The following is a 22,739-nucleotide window of genomic DNA, read 5'->3' as shown; positions in this document are numbered from 1 at the left end:
ACTGTGTCAGCTGTTTAACTGGTTTCGTAGTTATGGCTGGAAGTGGGATGGATGAAAAGAAGTCTATTAGAGATTCCGCTAGAACTTTAAAGAAATATGGGAGCACAAGCAATCATTTAAAAAGACAAGAACATTTTGTTAAACATATAGTTACAGAGACTGATACTTTACAAGGAATCGCTCTCAAATATGGTGTTACGGTAAATCTACTTATTCTAGTTCTTAGCCATGTAATGAAATCGGTGGGAGACAGTTTTGTTTTAGACTTTCAGATAATTGGGTGTTGGTTATTAATTTTATTTTCTGTATCATTAATTTATAAATATTTTAACTTTTAATATTGTTCTCAAAAATAAATAAATTACCTCAGATCTTGCTACTCTGTTACTTAAACGTTAACAATGACATATTTTATTTACGGTGCCGTAAATTGTATTATACTTTCTCTTTTCGATTGTGTTTAAATCATTGTTTGCGAAGCGAAATTTTTAGTGTCTGATCGATATAAATTTACTATTATTATATTAATTTGCCCATTTTTTGAACTTTCTACTTTTTAAAATTTCTTTTCATACTAAATTTGATAGGTAGATCCAATTTTGTTTCTTATGTTTAGAAAAGTAAAATTTGTGCTGTGAGTATGATTTATTATCATGAATGATGAATTTCTATTTAATTTTTTTGCTAATCATTAGTAACATATATTGTATAATTACTTGATAAATTTTGTTTAAAGACAGAAGTTTTCTTTCTGGAGTAAAACTTCTTTATACAAATAATAATGTTTTTTGTAATCACAATTTTTATTATAGTTTAACCTTTTTTTATTTTTTTATATTATATCTATAAGGTTCTGTACTGTTTTTTTATGGTTTCTGATGATTAAGGACTTTTTCAGGAAATATTTTTAATTTATTTACATTGGCTTTTAGTCATGCCGAATTAGATCCTAGGGTTTCCAATGAATAATTTCCTGTAGATTCATGGCTGGTTTGTGTTTTCTTGTACAACACTCCCTTGTAAGATACCTACTGTATGAATGGACATTTTATGAGGATTTTATAATTTTATTTGATTTTATAAAAGATATTAAGATTTAGATAAAGGAGATAGAGATTTGTACTACAGAATAAGTTGTAAGGTCGTGTTTTCATATCTTTTGTATAATTCATATCACAAATTGTATAATTTTTTTCAGCTGATTGTTATTTGATACGAGATAATATTACAGATTCTAAGTTGGATTTTTTAAATATTTATTTATTTTTTAAAACATTAAAAGTTTATTTCTCTTGTATGTTTTGCATTAAAATACATTTTAAAGCGAAATAATTTTATAAATAACTTTTAGTTAACTTAACAATGCTGTTTTGAGTGTTCCAGTAATATATATATATATATATATATATATGTATATATATATATATATATATACACACATACATACGTTTTATTATAAAGAAGTTAAAAACATGTTTCAGTTAAGTTTAATTTCATACAGATATGATTTCTTCTACAAACGATCTTTTTTAATTAGATCTAAACTAACTAAAAAAATTAGCATTTTACATTTTTAATTTTAACTTTTAATACTTTTCCAATAGAAAATCATGCTATTGATTGTTGCTTATACTGTGAAAGGGCCTCGGTGAAAAACTTAAGATTGTCATTATTATAAAGAACATTTTTAATTTATTATTCAAATCATAATATACATAAATGGAAGTTATTTTGTTTTTACAGTTTTAAAGAAACTTGCAGGTGTTTGCTGTAATTTAACAATAAAACAATTTAAACAGTACCATCATCTTTGTCAGAAATTCTTACTTATCAATTTTCTTGCTTCAATATCATTTTATAATAAGAAAATTATTTAATCTTCAGGTTTTATGTAGATAATAAATTTTTCTGGTTTTGTATTTTACCTACAGCAGAAGATATACGTGTGCAATGAACACAGGTTGGGTGCCATTTGAATTTTTTCACCACATCATTTGAAAGAAAAAATAAAATATTTATGAAGTAAAGAGGAAGTAGAAAACTAAGATTTCGTGCATGGGATTCTCTAGGTTACTAGTGGCTATAAAGGATATACACAGAATATGTAACAATTTTGGACTGGTTTCAATAGCTCTATATTTTTACAGACTTTTCAAAGAAAGGTATGGTAATACTTTTGATCGCATGGTGGGATTGGGGCTGAAAATCAATTTTCTTTATGTTTTGAGGTGAGGAATACAAAAATACCATTCACTTAAAATGAGGTTTCTTTATATATATATATATAGTACCTTGTACCAGATGTAGTGCCTTATACTCTGAAAATCAGTGAATTTCTGACTGAGAAGTAGTATGAACATCAGAAATGAAAAGTCAGTCTGTGCAATTCTGAGCAAAGTAATATTTTTTTATTTCCTCACTTCTATTTCATGATACATAATTCTTAATCAAGATGAAAAAATTTGCTTCCCCTCAAACAAAGTAGGTACTTCTTTTTATCTTCTGATGTCAGCATTTTAATATTAAACACTAAAAATCGACTTTTAAATTTATAAGCCAGTGTTTAGCCAACACCTTTAAAATATGAATATCGTTAAGGTCTAAGCCAGCTGGTGCTAAGACTAATTCTATATTACTACATTATTCTATAATTTGACTAATTGTCTTGTCGGGGCTCACCACATAGGTATTGAGTAGAGTCCTTCAATCTCCATTTATTAATACTAGCAGCGATTCTTCTCTGGCTTGTTATTATTCTGTTTAGGTGGTACCAAAGTTTTCTTGAGAGGTCCATTTCAGGAACCTCTTTAATCAGGTCTGTTATCAGTCATGATATTTTTGTATCCGTTTGTTAATTTCCCAGGAGTTTCCATTTTTACTTTTATTATAGTTCTCTACAAGGTTATTTGTTCAAGGAAGTTTTTTGATTTCAGTCTTCTAGGAGCAACATTGCAGTTTCGTGACTGTTAAATGTGGGTTATCATTAAATTTCTCTCTTGTCTCAAATCAGGGCAAATTCACAGCGGATCTTTGGTGGGGTAGTGTTTGTTAGTACTGGTAGCCAAGTAGAAGAGGAATAGTTCATATAGTGTCACTGTTATTATTCTCAGTGCCTAATTTAATCGGATATCTATTTTAGAAACATGTAAGCTGTTACACCAAACTGAAGTGCAATATTCTGCTACCAAGAAAACCAGTGCCAGTGTAGATGTTGGAAGTGGTTTTGTTTTAGCAACCCAGCTGTTGGTAGCTAGATTCTTATTAACTTAATTCTGCTCTTTAATTTTGGGGCTACTTAATTAAGATGCTCATGATATGTTAGTCAATCAAGTGTAACTGCTAGGTAATTTGGTGTTTTGTTATTCCTTAAAAATTCATCTTCAGATTTGACTTTTACTTCTTCATGGATTTGTGATTGTTTAAAGCAAATGTTGCTACTTCCAATTTGTCTGGAATTGGAAGAAATATCCATTTCCAGAATTAACTGCTCATCACCTTAAGATCATCTTCAAGCAAAACTGCTCAATCTTTTAGGTGCAAATTTTGGTTGCCTACAGCAATGTCATCATCAGCATACTGAAATCTTCTACCTTTGGTCTCAGGGATGTCATGGACATAAATATGAATAATAGCAGCAATAAAATTGATCCCTGTGGCAGACTATGATTCAGTCTCCTCCATGTAGTGGCTTTATTTTGCAGCATGACTCTAATAAATTGATCACCTAAGTGGGTAGTTATGTGTGATAGAATTATACTTTATTTTGACAGATTCAAGCACTATCTTGCCATTCTAATTTTAAGTTTGGGTTTATTTTTACTTAATGTTAAAAATTGGAATATTGAGGGAAGGGATTCTAAAAATGATTTTTCGTTCTGTCAAATCGGCAAAATAAATTTACTGTAATTCAATTTAAATATACTTCAAATCTTTGTGAAATACACAACTGAGCCAAGTTACATGAAGCAAGTTAATAAGTAGGTAATTTAAAAAAAACAAAACAATTTAATACGATGATATAGGAGTACTGAAATCAAGAGTCAAAATTGTTTTAAATATTTGTACAAAACTCCATCAATCATGTAATCAGAGACTACATCTGAATTGATTGACCTTTCTTTGCCCATCGTTTTTTTGCATTTCTTCTTATTTGGATTTGTATAAGAAGTATTGTGCTGACTGCTGTTCTTCCCATCTGATTGCAATGTAATAATCAGCAGATCAGCTGCTTTATTGGGTCCATCAAGGTAGTGACTGTTCTGTTGAACTGTTTCCTATCCAAGTAGCATTGCAGCCAACTGGATGAAGCTGGGCTTCTTATTTCTACTAAAATCTAATCAGTGGCTGTTATATGTACTGTTGGTTTATATATTTGGGTTTCATGCCCCCAGAGTTTTTTTTAATATTAATGTAACAGTAATTTTTACTAATTTAGGTGTTTAATATTTAACTGTTGAAATATTTTAACAATTTTCATTTTTTAGAATAACGTAAATTTAAATAAGAATTATTTATGCATATTTATTTACCTAAGTAGTATCCTTTAATTAAAAATGTTAATTTTCATCATGTCTTAAGTGAAATATGTAAATCATAGTTTGTCGTTGATAAATTAGATGTCAAGGATATATTAAAATAACTTGTAATATACAATGAATAATCAGTTAGTCAATTCAATCCATTTATTAAACTACTTTATTGTTGAATTGTTTCTATTATTAAATTGTTACTACATTAAAATTTAGTTTTAATTGAATTCAGTTCAAAACTGAATTCAATTGCTGTTGATTATTTTATACTTAATATAATTATACAGAGTTTTTTATATGTATTATATTTTTAAGTACCATTGACTGCTATATTCATTAAACATAATTGCTAAGAGGTGGAGTTACCATCCAAAGAGAATGGGAAAACATTATAGGGAGGGAACTCTACAAGATTGTGGTTCATGTTGCAGATTTGTTTAGTAGAACGTTTAAGAGAAAATTCTGAAACATACATTTCTTAAACCGATAAAAAATTGCCAAAACCCAGAATGTTTTTTATTTTTTACTTTCCTGGCATCTTAGCTCTAGAGCTATGTTACATGTAGGAAAGTAAGGTAATCAGTCAAAAAAATATGGGTTTTTTTGTTGTTGTTATTTTGATGTTTCATGACCCAGGGATCTCGCAAAACAAATCAGCGATAATGTACATAATCCCCACTGGGTAGGACAATGCTTTAAACTCATCATCGCAAATCAACTGATTTCAAAGTTGAGAGTTATAAGGTTCAGATCCTATTAAAGGCAGTACTTTTATACGGATTTGAATACTATATCGTGGAGGCCGGTATTCTTTGGTGGCTGAGTTTCAATTACACACGTCTCAGGAATGGTTAACCTAAGACTGCACTGAAGCAGTCTTGTACTCATTCATCTTCTGAAGTAATACCTTACAGTGGTTCCAGAGGCAAAATTGAAAAAGAAAGTGAAGAGAGAGGGGTAATGTACATATGTATGTATGTCTGTTGGCATGTTTGATGCTTAATAACTTTTGATTGGATAAATCAATTTTGATGAAATTTGGGACAGACTTTGTACATATGAGGAAATTTTTTAGTAAAAGTTTGGAGTCATTATCTCAAGGAGGTGGGATAAATAGTTTTGTTTGGTTAATTTTTTCAAAATTTTGCAAACATAACCCCACTTTATATTTAGCTCAGTACATGCATTCGTGCGTATTTTACCATTTAAACAAAATTTTGCCTCAAAAATTGAAAAAGCTGTCATTTTACTTATTGTATAATTTTTTACTGATTTTATTATTTTTTTTTATGACTTCCTAAGTTTAGTAGTAGTGCAGTCACCAAAAAAAAAAACAAAACCTTAAGAAGTAATATTGTGGATGAGAGAGCCAACCAGAGTTTAAAAATATAAATTTTTGGAATTTAAAAAGAATTTTTATTTAAATTTTCAATAGTATTATACAATAAAATTATCAAATTTACCCCCACCCCTAAAAAAGATATCTTAGGTAACGTTATACATTGGCTTAAGTTGGTTGTACATTATTCTGTGGAATTTTTTTAAAATTTCTTCTATTCAACTACCTAAACTTAATTCTTTAAAGATATAAAAGTGTAATGATAAAAGAATAAAAGTGTAAAATAAACTGTTTATGTTTAACGTATTGGAACTTAGACAAATCAAAGAATCTTTTGGGAGATGATTTTGAAAGCAGGGTGCAGAAAAAATACCCATTTTTAAAACTTTTCATGCATCATTATTTTTCTACTGTATAAGAATAAATAACCAATGCCAGGAAAGTATAACAACTTTGTTTTCAGCCATTTTTTAATTTTTTTTTCATTAAAAAATTTTATTATTTTCAGAGAATCAAAAAAGTTCACAAAAAATTGCAGAGATTCATTTTTCTTAATTTTGTCATAATATGTGTTTGTATTTATTAATGGAATAAGATTTTTTCCCCAAAAATAAGCTTTTATTACATTTTTGATTAATTTCAAATTTGATTATATAGGGTTCAATGATATTTTAAAAGAATAATTGGGTAAGAAAAATACTATGGATTACTTTTTTGGGGTTTATCTAATAAAGAGTGAACCAATTTAACATTTATATATTACTGAAGACTGATTTTTAAGAAGCCATTTAAATAGGAAAGTGTAAATTTTAACTGTATTCCAAATTAAAGGTTGATTCCTGTACTCTAGACATGAAATCTATATTAAAGCTATACTAAGTGAAACAATATAGTACAGAAATTTTCATGTTTAGGATTAATTCCATTTAAATGTGATATAACTAGTCAAATTATATTTATAAAATATATTATGTGTATTTTTTTTACTTGAAGCCTTTTTCTTGATGATATTTCATAAATTTTATTTTTGTAAAAATGACTTTTCCAGTTATAACGTGTTTAGTTTTACAAGTTTATAGGTTTTTTGTAGGCTATTTTTACAGATTATGAAACTAGATGTTTGTAAAAGGCTAATCTCAGAATGTTTTAAAATTTTTGTATAGGCTTCCACTTATATTTCTGCTTCTCCACAACAAATATTGTTTGAGAAAAATTAATCAAAACTTTAAACTTAGAGACATTTATTTCTTATCTTTCAGTCATTGCAATAAAATGAATTATTCTAAGCTTATTACAATCTGTACATAATGAAATCATTTTTTTGAGAACCATATTTAAATACATTTTTATGTAAATTATAAATGTTTAAATAATTTAAATTGAATTTATTATGTACCATATTGTGTTCAAATTTTACATGCTCATTAATTATATATTTTTATTGCTGTTATTTATTACGTGCAGATTTTCAATTGTGAGTATTTAAATTTGTTAATATTAACTTTTAAAACTGGTGTATTTTCCTTATTATAGCTAGCTTAATTAAATTTTTATTTTTATATAAACACTTATCACTTGACTGATCTCCTTAGTAGAATGGTAACATATCTCTGCCTATCATCCAGAGGTTTCTGGGTTTGAGTCTTGCCCAGACATAGAATCTTTCATACACTACCAAATTCATTATTATCAGTCATAGTGACTTATTGGCCATCACCCTCTTGTTATTACTATATGAATAAATAAATAAATATTGTGTGAATAAGTAAATGTGAAATTGTTTTTCTGTAAATGTTTCTTTGTCATTATTCCATGTTGAATTTTGTATAATATATTGTAATTTTATATTTTTAAAAAGAATAGAGATTTTGTGTTATAGATTCCTGCTTTATAAGTATTAGATTATAATTTTGAAATTTTGTAATGGTTTAATTATTTTTCACAAAAAATCTATTCTGAAGAAGCAGAGTTCGCTTTGTAAGTACTTAGTGGGGAGATTATGAAAAAGGAAAGAAACAAGAGTGAACAGATTTTAAAATTAATTTTATATTTTACTTAAATTCAGTTTTTAAAACTATTTTTGAAATTTAACAAAATTTCTCATTGCCTAAAAAAGTGATTCATTTTTCATGGATATAATTAAATTGTTACAATCTGTTATTGTTGGAGAATTTTATCATATACTAATATTTTTAAATTTGAGTGCATATTTTTAAATTTGAGTGTGTGTGTGTGTGTATATATATATATATATATATATATATACACACACACACATTTCTGTCAGCCTGCAGACAGAAAGAGAAAGGCAGAAACAGTGTTTTACTGCCTGCTTCTTGAATGAAACATTAAAAAAGTGGTGATTTATGAGTGGTGGATTTTACATATTACTCTTGAGTCAACAGGACACAACAGTGTTAGTATACCTTCTTTATTTTCTGTCTAATTATATTGGTCAGCCGGTTGTAGATATGTTGCATTGTGCTTCTCATGTAGACATAACATTGCTGTTCACGTGGATAGAATTTCTATTAATGATTACGTTGGTAATTCTGTTGTCACAAAGAAACATTTCTGGGTGATTTATTGATAAGTTTATATGGGATGATCAAATTGATTTTGTTCATAACAAAATCAATAAAACGTTAGGTTTGTTGTAATTATTAAATATTTATTATGTCTACAAATATTGTTATATAAAGTATAAAGTCATCTCTTGGGGCTCTCTCAGAAAGTTTGAACAAGTTTCTAATATACAAAAATGGGCTGTCTGATCATTATCTGGCACCCACATTTAGAAAATTAAATGTGTTAACTTATCCTTGTTTATATTTATGATTGTGCAATCTTTGCTAAAAAGAATGGTCACTTATTCTTAAAAAATAACAATATGTTCCTGTATTGAACCAGACAACAGAGCTGTTTTCTTACTACTTAACATAACAGTTCGTCTTATGAGAAAGTGACTTAGTATGTTACTATTTCCACTCTTAATAGATTGCCAAAACATTTAAAAAATCTTCCCATCATTTTATTTAAAACAATTAAAAAATTTTATTTTACTGAAACAATACTGCTCTGTTGATGAATTTTTAAATATTAATTTAATAAATAATATTATCATAATATTACTATGATAATTTTGAAATATTATTTTAAATTATTATTATTATTATTATTATTATTATTATTATTATTATTATTATTATTATTATTATTATTATTATTATTATTTATACTTTTATTTTAAATTAATATTATTTTAAAATAATATAATAATTTAAAAATCCATAATTTGTCTACATATATTCAAGTGTACATATAAATATTTACTAAAAGTAATATTCAGTGGTAGCTTCTGAATTGTGAATTGTTTTTGTAGTAATTTTGTTATATTTAATGTGTTTACCTTAACATCTGTGTTTGTATTTAAATAATTAATATGGTCTTTTAAACATTATCTATTTTTAGTTTTATTTCTTTTTATAATTTGTCTTGTATTAACATGATTGGTAGTGTTTTAATGTAGCGATCAAAATAAAAATTTATTTATTTATTACTTGTTGTTATTTGACTGTCAGTGTCACAAATAAAAGTTAATCTGACTCAAGAAAGTGATGAAAGTAAACAGTGCTTTTAGTAATCATTACTGTTTTAAATAATAATAACCGATTTATGCCAGGGTTGCTCAAAGAAATTAATGGTTCCCATTTCCATTTTCGTTGAGTGATTATACTATTGTATAATACTATTATTGTATTTTGTTAAATATTAACAACATTACTTTCACAGAAAGCAATTCTGATAAGTTATTTTAGCAATCTAAATCATAGCCATAAGCAAGACTAGAACATAGTGAAATTATCAGATTTATTCTCTCTATTCTGTTCAGAAACAGACCATTATGTAGATTTCTGTATTAAGTAGGGGAAGGTTGAATAATACAGCATAATTATTATTTATAAATGCAGTACTGTAAGAATGTGGTAGTACCTGATCATCACCTTGGATTAGTTAACTCATTCATATTAAAAAAAATTATTGTCATTTTTTATAAGTTTTTTTTTTTTATAATAGTACAGTAGTGATAACATATTTTTTTCTTTTTTCAGACTGAACAGATTAGAAGAGCAAATCGTCTCTGGGCTAATGATAGTTTATTTTTACGTGAGACTTTGTTAATTCCTGTCCCAAGTGATAGTCTTTCATCGCCTAGTGAAGTCTTGTTATTTGAACCGCAATCTCAATCCCAGCCTATTTCACCATCAACACCAGAAAATAATGGAGTTGAAAATAATTATAGTGATTTTTTGTTAAAAATTGATAGCGCAATTGCAAATACAAAAAGCCAAGTCATGTTAGCACAGGGAAACAGCGAGTGAGTTATAAAATTCTTAATAATTTTTTAAATCAGGTTTTTTTTATTATTTTCTTTTATTTTTTCTATTTTAATAATGCGTATCATCTATCAATATTAATTTTTTTATATTTAAACTTATGATGATGTAACTTAATGTTTATTTTTTAACTTATTATTAAGATAACATATAACATATAACATATTAAGATAACATATACAAACAAAAGAAAAATTAATATTTCCACATCAGTGCCTATAAATGCTGTATATTTTTTATATTAGTTACTTTTTTGTTACTACTAATAGAAATTGTTTTGTTCTATATAATTTATTCATTTGGTAGTGTAGTAAATTTCTATTTTCTTTTAAATACCAATCACTGGTGATTTGGTACTCAGTTTAGGATGTTAGGAGTTGATCAGTTAGGGTTGAGTTATGAGTTTAAATCTTCTTTTTTTCCTGTGTAGCCTCCAGTAATTACCTTACAGATAATATTTCAGAGGATGAATGAAGATGATACGTATGAGTGTAAATGAAGCATAGTCTCATGTGTAATGAAGCATAGCTTCATTTCAACCATTCCTGAGATTTGTGGTTAATTGAAATCCAACCACCAAAGAACACCGGTATCCAAGTATTCAGATCCGTGTAAAAATAACTGACTTGTATGCTGGAACTCTTGACTTCCAAATCATTTGATTTGGAAGTGTATGTTCATGCATACTAAATTGAACATGTTTTTCACTAAATAAACCTATTTCATTGATTCTTTTTTATTTTTTTATTACTTTTTGTTATGATGTGGGATTATGGAAATGGAATTTTGTAGCATATGACTGAAATTCAAACCTGGGACTAAATGTTGAAAGGCTGAGGAACACTACCATTTTGCCATGGAGATAAGCTTTATAGAGAAGGAAGTTTCTGTGATGGTCCCATTGGTAATTTTTTCCACATAACTTAAGTGTAGAATTTTATAAAACGAAAAATTATAATATTCAGTTTGAAGATATTTAAAAATTTTTTTGCTTAGTAAAAATCACTGGATTATTGTAGTATAATGAAGTAATGTATAGTCTGTTGCGTTCTGATATTCATATATTTACAAATGAAATTTTTTTGATAAACTGAGGGTAAAAATTAATACAATATGTAATTTCAAATAGTCTTGGCTTAAGCTCAGTAGCAGTTTTTGCATCTCTCTGATTGTAATTTATTTTTATCAATGCATGGGTTTTTATGTCATGTTTATTTCAAAACAGATTTCTCTTTAAGCAGTAGGTTTTTGATTAACCTATCTATATTTTAAATAATAAAATTGAAAAATATGAAATAAAAAATACCTTAGGAAAAAGAATAGACTTAAAAAGTACTTTTTCAATTCTTCTTTAAATGTTGATTTTGAAGTCTGGATAAAAAACTTCTGTTATTTGGTTAATTTGATGCAAAGTTCTAAAAGTAAAAATCTAATTGAAAATTTAAAAACGAATTTTTTAGGTCTTAAAAGATAGAAAACTAACTTAAAAAACAAGCAATTTTTTTAAAGTTATTTTATTATAAAAATTTCTTTTGTCACGAATGTCTTACAATAATTTCTTTATGAATTTTAGCCATGATATAATAATAATAATTACATGATATAATAACTTAGAATATAGCATTAACATTGCTATATTCTAAAATTCTTGTTCCATTGACCTTCTAAAATCTTAATTTTTTTTTTGGTTGTAATTATAAGTGTCAAAAATTCTGGATAAGTGTCCAGAATTGATTATTACTGTATAAATAAATAATGTATGAACAGTTATTGATTATAGAGCTTTGAAAGATTATCTACAGGTTTTGTATTTCTTTATTTCTACCTTATATCTAATGGCTTTCTCTAAAGATCTAAATTTCTTTCAACTGATGATCCACAAAACATTGTTGAGTATTATGATAATATACTATCAACGCATGATAAATACTTCAATTTAGTGTTTAGAAGTAGTCTTACATGGTGTCAAGAAGAGATGCTATCTCATATTTAAGAACTTCAATTTGATTTAATCACTAAATTACACTGAATAAGAGGTTGAATAGCTGTATGTTTATGTACAAAAGTGTCTGTATGTTTTTCTCATTTCTCTGTTACTTTGTATTTGTTGGTTTTTATGTTAGTTGTTATATTGTGGTTTTCTTTAACATTTCACTGTTATGTTTTTCACTTGATTGGTTGAGTTGTGTTGAACTCACTTTTACCTGCTCGGGTAGATGATTTCAGTTTCTTCATTAAACGTTTAGGAATTCAGTCCTGTTTAAGATTATATTTGAGATGTGTTTTGTTACTACAAACACATCTTTGTTAGTAGTACTCCAATGGGAATGTGTCGCAGCATTCGCATCTGTGGCATCCTGGCCGAGGCGAGACTGTAATATGTCAGCCACTGAGGTTTCTGAAGATGACTTCTGGTACAGTCCATCAGGGCTAGGTACAGAGGGGATGGCATGGCAACCGGAAACATCACACGGCGGGTGTCTTTCCTGACGGGTCAGGATGTATGAAATTGCTGTCTGCCCAGCTACTTCCTGCCAACATCTTCATCCTTATGTTGCTGTCTAAAGCCATTAGACTCTGTGGGAGATGTTTTCACTTCCACACCAGTACATTGAAAACATCCATCTGCAGGCAGCCCTTTTCTCAAACAATGCCAAGTTCAGTTTCCTTTTTCTGCTCCTTAGAAATTTTCATTGTCTTTCTTCTGTTTGAATTGTATCATTCCAATTCTCAAACACTTAAACACTCTTTTCATCTTCTTTCTGTAATGTCTATGTATGTGTGTGCGTGTGTGCACTCACTCTGAATTTTGCCACTGTATAAAGTACTTTATCCATTTTTAAAATTCTTTATTGTGCTTGCCACGGTTTAATAGTTTTTCTGTTCTTTTATTAGAAAAATTAGTTTCAATGAATGAATTATTTTGTTTGGGATTGTTTTGAGAAATAATTAGGTAGAAAATAGTTATGGTTGTTTAGCTTTACAGGTTGATGTTACAGTGTACTCTTGTACATAATTTGTTTCTTTAATATTTATTTCTTAATTGTTTTCTTCATTGTGTTGGAATTTTCATATTTAATGTATGTTTTAAAGGCAATGAAACAACAGTTGTTTAAATTAATACCAATTGTGCTTTATTAGTTTTACCAATTTATTTATTTTTTAAAATGATAGTATTTTTTTATTTTTAATGTGATGTGAATCTGTATTACTGGTTTTCTCTCTCTCTCCCTCTCCCTCTCCCTGCGCGCATGTGTATGTGTGCATGTGCGCACGTGTGTATTGTAGTGAGTTTATTTAACTTTTAATATTCTACAACTGCAACCTTTCTAATCTTGGTCTTGAAGCAGTGCAAAAAATTATTGTTATACCACCGAACTCTTGAGTCCATAATATCTTAATGACACAGTGGACATGTTGATGTTATTATTATGGACTAGGAACTAACAATTGACTAAAGTGCAATGATATTCTAAACTGTGTACAAAGTAAATAAAATTGTTTTTTATTGTGAAATAAACTGCCTGTTGGCCTGGTTGTTAAACACTTTTAGATATAATAAATTATGTAAAAGTACTGAAGATACTGTACAACCATTCTTCTAAATGTAGAAATTGGTAGATGTGGGAGGGATGTCATGATTCCCCCAAAAATATATGCAATGCTGCGGCCACATAATAATTTTCATATACACTAAAATTGTTTTAGATTTAATTTTAACTAAGTTTTTAATATGTATTTACTTCTATAATTTTCTTAATTCTGGGTGCCGCTCACATATGCCTTGGCTCATTTGTAACTATGAAGATAAAATGATAAAACTGTTTGATCTATTCTTTTAGAATTGAACCAGATCATTCAATTCTACGTTGTTAACCACTATACATCTATAGTCTCATTATAAAAATTTATTTTTGTTTGTTATTATTATTTATGTTTATTATTCATTTTTTATATTTCAAGTGGAAATACTTTGTATTGCCTCTGAACATTATTTCTCTTGTGATTTATATGGTTATTTTGTGACTTATTTTATTTGATGCTTTATTATCTATGTTGCATAAATGTGCATGCATGTGTGTTATTTTAGTGATGTTTTTGGATTTATGCTTGAAGTTCTTTATCAAGAAATTAACAGTAAGAAATAGTTATAAAGTACTTCCATATTCAAATTTCATCATACTGTTTAACTAAAAAAGAAGAAATAATTATAATGTTTGTTATACTTTTCAATAAAAATGATTTAAAAACTGTAAATACAAGTCATCAAAAAAGGTTGTAGCAATTTAAAAAAATCTTACCTCTAACTACTAGAGATAATCAAACCATTTTTTTTAAATTCACCAACTCAAAAAATTTTTTTACATATCTTAGAATGTTGCAATATGAGCTCTGTTGGTCGCTCTGTAAACATCCAGCCAATAATCAACTTCTGACCAGGTCTGCTGGATCATTGCAGGCGTAACTGTAACATTAGCAGTGGTGTTCCCTTGTCTAAAATGTACGTCTCTGATTTTTTTCACCGTAGACAATGTTTTTAACCCACATAGAAAAAAGTATAGGGGTGTCACATCTGGGCTTCTTGGAGGCCAAAGCACAGAAATAGTGCTACCAATCCGACAATTGGGGGGGAATGTTTCATTGAGAGTGTGTTGAATGCCTACGCTAAAGTGTGGGAACACACCATCTTGTTCAATTTGGTCAACTTACAGAAAAACGTACAGTTGTAGCATGTCTAAATAAACATTCCCTGTAGGCTCATGAAAAAAGAATGGGTCAATCACATGATTGACATCAAATCGTACCACACTTTATTTTTAGGGAATATGACATACTCAATAATTTCATTGGGTTGCTGAGTTCCCCATATCCTACAATTATGTCTATGTATCACTGCTGCTATTGCTACAGTGACTCCTGCTATGATCAATAGTTCACTCTAATTACATTTTTAATTAATGACCAATTTATAAATTTCCACTTTAATAAATTCAGATTTATTTAAAATATTTTAATACTTTAAAAAAGTATACACAAAAATAAATTTTCATATAATTTAAAAATTATGTAATTTTTCATTTAAAATATATATATTTTTTTATCATTATATTTTAGAGATTTCCCCCCATAAATTTTTTAAATTTGCTTTTTAGTTATTATGTAGCGAGTCCATTTTAGTTCTATGTCTTGTAGAAAAAAATGTGAACTATTTGTAATAATCATAATTATTTTTTTTAAATTGTAGTTTTCTCGATATTACTCTTGGAATTTGCAATTAATTTGAGTACATGTAAATTTTTAAGATAGTGGCATTGCTATTTTAGAATTGCAGACCACATAAAAAATACATTTGACCAATTGGAATAGGTAAAATTTAGGCCAGTCATAATGTCTAATTACTTTGAGCTATTGGTGTTCTGAACAGTATTAGTGTTATTGGTTATTTCTGATGCCATAACAACCAATAAAAACGTTTTATTAACTTTAATAGGGAATTAATTATACTTTTACCATTATTAAACGATACTTTCTAGCCTTGTAAAACCTAATTATAACATATACATGAACCACCCTACCCTACATGGACCTGAGCAAATAAAAGCAGGATAGATATTCCTCTTTTGGATTTACCTATAATCACACCTGCAGTTGGATGCAGATGAGCTTTATGTTTGACACATATTGTGTGTACTTGTGTATGCACAAGTGTGCAAATTTGTGATTGGTATTTAGAATAGTGGTTTGATTGGATCTATTCTTGAGGTCAGAATACGGAGTTCTAAAGCTCAGGAAATTGGAAGAAAATATTGAGATTTGTTAAATAAATAAAAATTAATTCATTAGGTTATTTTATAAGTAAAAAGGAATCAAGAATATAATGAAAGAGTTTTGTGGAGTAAGTGGTGGGAGAGATATGTGAAGAGATTTGATGTGAGTGGTTGGAGAGGAATCTTTGAAGCCCAAGGCAGAATCCCATGAAGTAACCATCACAGATGAAATGAATAAGCTTACTGATAAAATTCTTTAGTAATTATTTAGAGAAGCAGGAATAAATTTAAAAAAAAATAGGAAGGAGGTGATCCAACAGCAACAAGACCCCAAGAAAATTAAGCTAGTTTATTTGTGGTTTATAAGATGTGAGTTACATTTCATTACAAAAAAAAAAAATTACTAATTTTCATTTGAAAATATTTTGAATCTTTATCTATGAAAGATCAAAATAGGATAGTACAAAAAATTTATGCTGATATGGTCATTCATTATAAGCAACTAAAAAAAAATCTACTTTGAAGAATGCTAAAATACTTCTCACATTTCTTTTCAATATAGGTAACATAATTTTTTTATGATTAATTCTCCATATAAACTCAAAGCTTGTGTTGTGGAAATATAAAATGGAAAACTTGTAGCTTATGAAAAATGCCATCTCTGACTGGGTTTGAACCCGGAACCTTCAGATGAAAGACCAAGAAGCTTCAATTCTGCCATCGAGACTGGTGAAGATATTGCTATTTTTAAATATTACTTTATAAAGAAAATATTCTTTATTCAGAAATGCTATCTCTATGCATGGTTAATGTATTTTATGTAAATTTAAAATTGACTAATTATTATCTTAATTAGTTTTGCTATAATTAGTGGAGAAAAAAAATATTGCGTATCATTGGTTACCAATGATATTGTTACCAATATGGATATGACTGATAAGATAAAATTATTTGAAGTAGTAAAAGTTTTGAGTGATTACTAATTTTAATTGTTTGATTAGTTATTATATAATTATATGAAGTATAAACATTCAGTATAGTTAATTCTTGTATGGTTGACATACCAAAGATATATTCAAAGGTTTTACTGTTTGTAAAAATTTATTACATAACTGATCTGTTACTTTAATAATATTACTTTAATAATTTATTTTTAATAATAATACAAAAATAATTTACATTGTTGTTTCCTGTTCTAAAGGAAATTAAAACTGTGATGATAAATTAAAACTCATTGATAAGCTGTAATGTTTAAATTATGTTTTTGTTTTGTTATTAAATTAAACAAAATATATTTCATTTAAAAATGAAACTATATAAATATTTTGATTAAAGTAATATTTTTAAGTAGATTTTTTTTAATATATTTATTTATGAAAAAAAAATGTTATAAAAATGTAACTAAAAACCATTTTCTTAAATGAAAAATCTGTATAAATTAAAAAAAAATTGCATTAACATGATCAGCAGAACAATGTGAGGTGTGGTATTATTGGTCCTCACATCTAACTGAAGTATATTCTTTTTTTGCGTTTGAAGAAAGTTTCATCTTTCAGTATTAGTATTACAGTTATTGATATATATATATATATATATATATCACTCCTAATTGTGTTTTTATTTTATTATTTTCTATTGGCTTATTTGTTTTGGGGATAGTACATCTATTATCAGCAATTAACATGTATAATACCTTTGTTTTAAATAAAAATAATTAGTATCATATTGTATTTTCTTTTTTCTTTAAGTTCATTTTATTTCCTTGAACTTAAATGAATCTTCTTTCCTAATGTGGATTTTTAAGGTTTATACTACTGATAAGAATTGGAAATTGTGTGTTTGATATATCCTTGGAATGTTCTAATGAAGATTGATTGCTTAAAGACCTGTTTGTGTGTCTGGTGGTTGAAATTCTTATTATCTGGTAATACTTGTCCTTTTAATACTTGTTAAAATATAAATAAACATTCCGTAGTCAAAGATTACTAGTTTTGGACTGTCCAAACCCCTACCCACATGTGTTTAGTTACATCAAAGTGTTCTTTAAAGTTTTACTATCTCAAGTAGAATTTTATATTTCTATAATCAATGTTTATTACATAGAAATTATCTTGAGTATTATTGTATGCTTTCTCTCTCAGATTTAGAGATGAAGATCCTTTATTTGTGCGAAGAAAGGCACCAATGTCACGATTAAAACAGCAGCAGCAGCAGCAGCATTATCCAAATTGTCAGCAACAAACATCATATCAACAGTACCAGCAACCGATGTCTGGTTATCATAGTAACAATACAAGCACTAGTAGCATTTGTTCTGACGTACCGGTCGTAATGACACAGGGACGTAAAGTTCGTTCATCATTACAAAGACTGGAAAGACAGCAAGATGAAATGTTTGAATTGTAGCACTTGCTGTATAGTAATTTCTATACAATTAATGTTAAGATGTAATTTAATTGTTAAAAACAAGTAAATACAATCAGTTAATCACTCCTTCCTTCAATAGATAAAATTGTAATTATATATTAACTTCACTATATAGTGTTTGTTCCAGCCATAACAGATAGTGAATTTCATTTTTTCATATTGTCATTATAATTACTTTGTAATTTTTCATCATAATTTTTTTTTGTTATTATAAACTGATATTTATGTTTTGTTTTAAAGTTTATTTTTGTTAATAATTTTTCTTTGTAAATAAATTTATATTTAAGCCACCTTTTTTTGTTTATGTTATGAAAGTGTTCTGATATTAGATTAAAAAAAGAGATGAAATGATGTAGGAATTGGATTGATATAGAAATAAATATAATTGTAAGATATCAATTGTTCGTATTGTAACAATAGTTGCTTGGTAAGGGAATCCAAAATATACCAACCAACGTTTTGTTTTGATTTCCTGTACCATGCAAAATGTATAGTTGCCATTATAATGGGTTACAATTGCTATACTTGAGAAAATATTTTTGTATAATGTACATTAAGATTAGAGAACAAATATAACCTATTTATTACATAAGTGATATTAGTTAAAAATATCTCATTTTTATTTTAGTTTTAAGTGTTACCTACTATTTACAAAAAAAATTGTACATTATTATATGGCATGTACTGTGTGATGAAAAAGTGTTGTCTTAATTATCTTATTTATATCAGTTTATGCAAACTAGTTCTTGAATTTCTTAAAATTCAAATTCAAAGATGTAATTAACCTCCTGCTGGTTTGATTTGATGAAGTTTTTAAAATTAGGGTAGATTTTGGTCAGTATGTATTTGTTTGGGCATGCTGTATTGTATAAAAATTATATATAATTGTGTAAATAATAAACTTTTGAGGTGGAAGATATATTTATTTACAATACAGCATCATTTTTGCATTTTCTGAATAGTTACAATTGCAGTAATATTTTCATGGATAATATTTTAAGAAATTTACTTAACTAGATTTCCAGAAAAGTCTTAGTAGATTGCAGTTCTTCAGATGTTATTTCTCCTGAGTGGAGGTTAAACTAATATAAATTTATTAGTTTTGTTGATTTAGAGCTGGGAAACATATATATATATATATATATATATATATATATATATAATACTGTCATAAAAAAAAATGTTGTGTCATTATTTAACTTTGGTTGTATATTGGCAACACCACTTTATGAAGTATCACTTTGGGTGTTTATATTTTATTTTCATTTAATTTTTTTATTATGGCTTCTTGAGATCTAAAAGATGTGAAAACCATCTATTGTGAGTGGATAGTAGTTTTACCTTCTGTTCTAATTTGTACTGTGTTAAAATTATTTAACTGAAAAACTTAACTTAGAAGTAGTTCATAAAATATGAATTATATGTGATATTAAAATACACGTACCTTGTGAAAATTAAATTGACATTAATTTTTTGGGGGGAAAATATATAAATTGTTCACATGATCATTTTCTAAAATGTTGATTTTCAAATAAAATAATTATTAACTAAAGACAAGGAAAAAATATTACATGCAAGTAGGATCAGTATGTATGTACATACATTGTGTATATATATATATATATATACACACATATATGATATGTGTATATCAGATATTTAAATACATATTAAAAAACCAGTGGTTAAACAAAATATAGCTAATTGAATTACCTTTATAGTTGCTGCGCTTTTACCCATAACTTTTATTTTAAGAACTGCTTTCCTTCTTATGGATAAATACATTAAATACGTTTTATTTTAAATTTTATTTTCATTTACATTGAAATACATATAAATTTGGTTACAATTTGTAACTAAATCTAATGGTTTAGAATGATTGTCTCTTATCAGTGTCTATATAAATGAATTGATTTCACTTTTACTAAAAAAAAAAATCAGCGTAACAGATTGCTAGAATGTTCATGTAACCATCTATTTATTTCTTCAGAAATATTCATTTTGTCAGTTAGTAGTAAATTTATTTGCATATGATTAAAATCAAAATGTTTGTTAGTCTAAGTTATGTAAAAAGAGACTGAATTTATTATGTGATGATGGAATTATCAGCTTGTAGTATTTACCTGAACATTTTGATTTTAACAGTATTTAAATAAAGAAAGAGATACACTAATTGTTTAGTAGTTTTTCTCTAAAAGAAAGAAACAATTTTGTGTAAATGTGAAAACACTTGTCATATTGGAACTTTTTAGTGTGCAGCTATTTGACTGCAACTTTGCTAAGATGAAACTTTTTGATCATCATGTAATGTATGTTTTATGTATAAATAAGTTTAGTGAATTTATTTTAAGAAACTATTTTTTTTTTAGTATTTTAATAATGCCTGGTAACTTCAGAAGAAATTAAGTAACAGAATAAGTTAATGCAATTTTTACTATCTCTGTTCTATGTAAAGATTCATATGGTATTTCAAATGTGGAATAATTGTATTTTTTATAAATAATTTTTTAAGTATTTGAGCACGTGTTAGAGCCAGAAGAAATAGGAGACCTTTTCCTTGGATGGTGTGGGACATTATTGGCATTAAATTTTTATTTTAAACTTTAAAATTTATATTGAATCTTAAAAATGAACTTTTATAAATAAAAGTAATATTTGTGTGTTAATTGCAATTTTTTCTAACCTTGTAGTTGTATTAATAATATTAATTGATAATATTGATAGTATTAATTGATATTTATTTATTTTTTCTATTACATATAAGCCAACGTAAGTGTAGATTTTTATAATCTAATAATTTTTTAATTTAACATTTAAAAAAGAATTTTTGCTATAAATTTGCTATTTAAGTCAAAATTTAAAAATTTATAAATTTTTCCTTTAAGTCAAGTTGTATATATTTATTTTTTCCATCGTACAATTCAACATAATCGCAGGAATTGAAGTAACTTGTGGAAATCTTTTTGAGTTTTTCAAAATTCTGTACTATGTGGAGGTGGATCACTGAATGTCATACTCTTCAAATAGCCCAACAAAATTCTACAGCATGAATTTCTATAGCAAGAAATCCATGCTTGCTTGAAAAAATAACATTATTGCTTTGCTGTGTGAATTGTCATTCCATCATGTTAAAAACATACAAGGTCTTTAAATTAAGAATGAGACTGGTTTGAAATAATTCACTTGAGAAGTCACGCAACACTCTTCAAACAGTTTTCCCACTTTTCATAGCAGTGTTGGAACTCAGAAACCAAATGGTTGGTTACATTTTTTTTTCTACTATTCTAAAATGGTGTACTTTAAGATGTTCTTTTAAAGTCAGGAATAGGAAAAAGGCGCAGGGACTCAAGTCAGGTGAATAAGGTGGTTGAGGAACTACAGGAATGTTTTTCTTTGCCAAAAACTCTTTGAGAGTGCAGTGTGTCAAGGTGTATTGTTATGATGCAGTATCCAGTTGTCTTTGGTGGCTGGCCTCACATGGGCAACTCTTTTCTGCAGTCTTTCAAGAATTTCTCGGTAAACATATTGATTTACAGTCTGTCCTGTAGGCAAAACTCCTCATGTACAGTGCCATTACTATCAAAGAAACAAATTAGTATGGTTTTCATTTTTGATTGCTCATTTTTTTTGCTAGGTGGTAAGTTTAAAATGTGCCACTCCTTGCTCTGGAGTTTTGTTTCTGGGTCATACTCAAATATCCAAGATTCATCACCAGTAATAAAATTTTTTAGAAAATCAGGATCAGTTTCAGTTCGCCTTAGAAGATAAAATATCGTGCAACACTTCCACCCTATGTTTTTTTTTTTTTTTTTTGTTCAATAGTGAGGGTTTTTGGAACCAATTTTGGATAAACTTTTTCATGTCTGATTTGTGTCATTTCACTCAACGTGTCGTCGCTTATTGACGTGAACAGTTTTCCAGAGCGTGGATTGTCCGCAACTGATTCTCAGCTATCTGACAATGCTTTAAACCTCCTAAAAACTTGGGCTCGTGACAGAGCATCATCTCCATATGCCCTTCTCATTTTTTAAAAAGTTTTAGTAGCTCATAAAGTTTCATAAAAGTTTCAACGTTGCTCATAATTAGTATCACTCATTTTTGAAACGCACAACAAAAACTTGTTTCACAAAAATTTAGTTTGTCTCACATTGGCAACAATAGACTAAAAATATTAATACCTAATGTTAATCAGCTGTTCATATTATCATGTTTCCTAGTAATGTTACAGTGTTGCCACTTTGGCTGCCAAAAAAAAACTAGTCTCATTACTTTATTTACA

The 22,739-nt window shown here is 27.5% G+C and overlaps 1 protein-coding gene across 1 annotated transcript; it reads left to right on the top strand.

Annotated features, from left to right (window-relative positions):
- The first annotated feature begins 24 nt into the window (after positions 1-24).
- On the top strand, positions 25-21,126 carry red (LysM peptidoglycan-binding domain-containing protein red). The gene is made up of 3 exons (XM_075366251.1): positions 25-200; positions 9,981-10,246; positions 18,175-21,126. The coding sequence occupies exons 1-3, from the start codon at positions 33-35 to the stop codon at positions 18,437-18,439; spliced, it is 699 nt and encodes a 232-aa protein (XP_075222366.1). The 5' UTR covers positions 25-32; the 3' UTR covers positions 18,440-21,126.
- The last annotated feature ends 1,613 nt before the right edge of the window (positions 21,127-22,739 follow it).

The sequence above is a fragment of the Lycorma delicatula genome, chromosome 5 (genome assembly GCF_047948215.1).
Source record: "Lycorma delicatula isolate Av1 chromosome 5, ASM4794821v1, whole genome shotgun sequence".
Taxonomy (NCBI): domain Eukaryota; kingdom Metazoa; phylum Arthropoda; class Insecta; order Hemiptera; family Fulgoridae; genus Lycorma; species Lycorma delicatula.
This window is presented reverse-complemented; position numbering and strand designations above follow the sequence as displayed.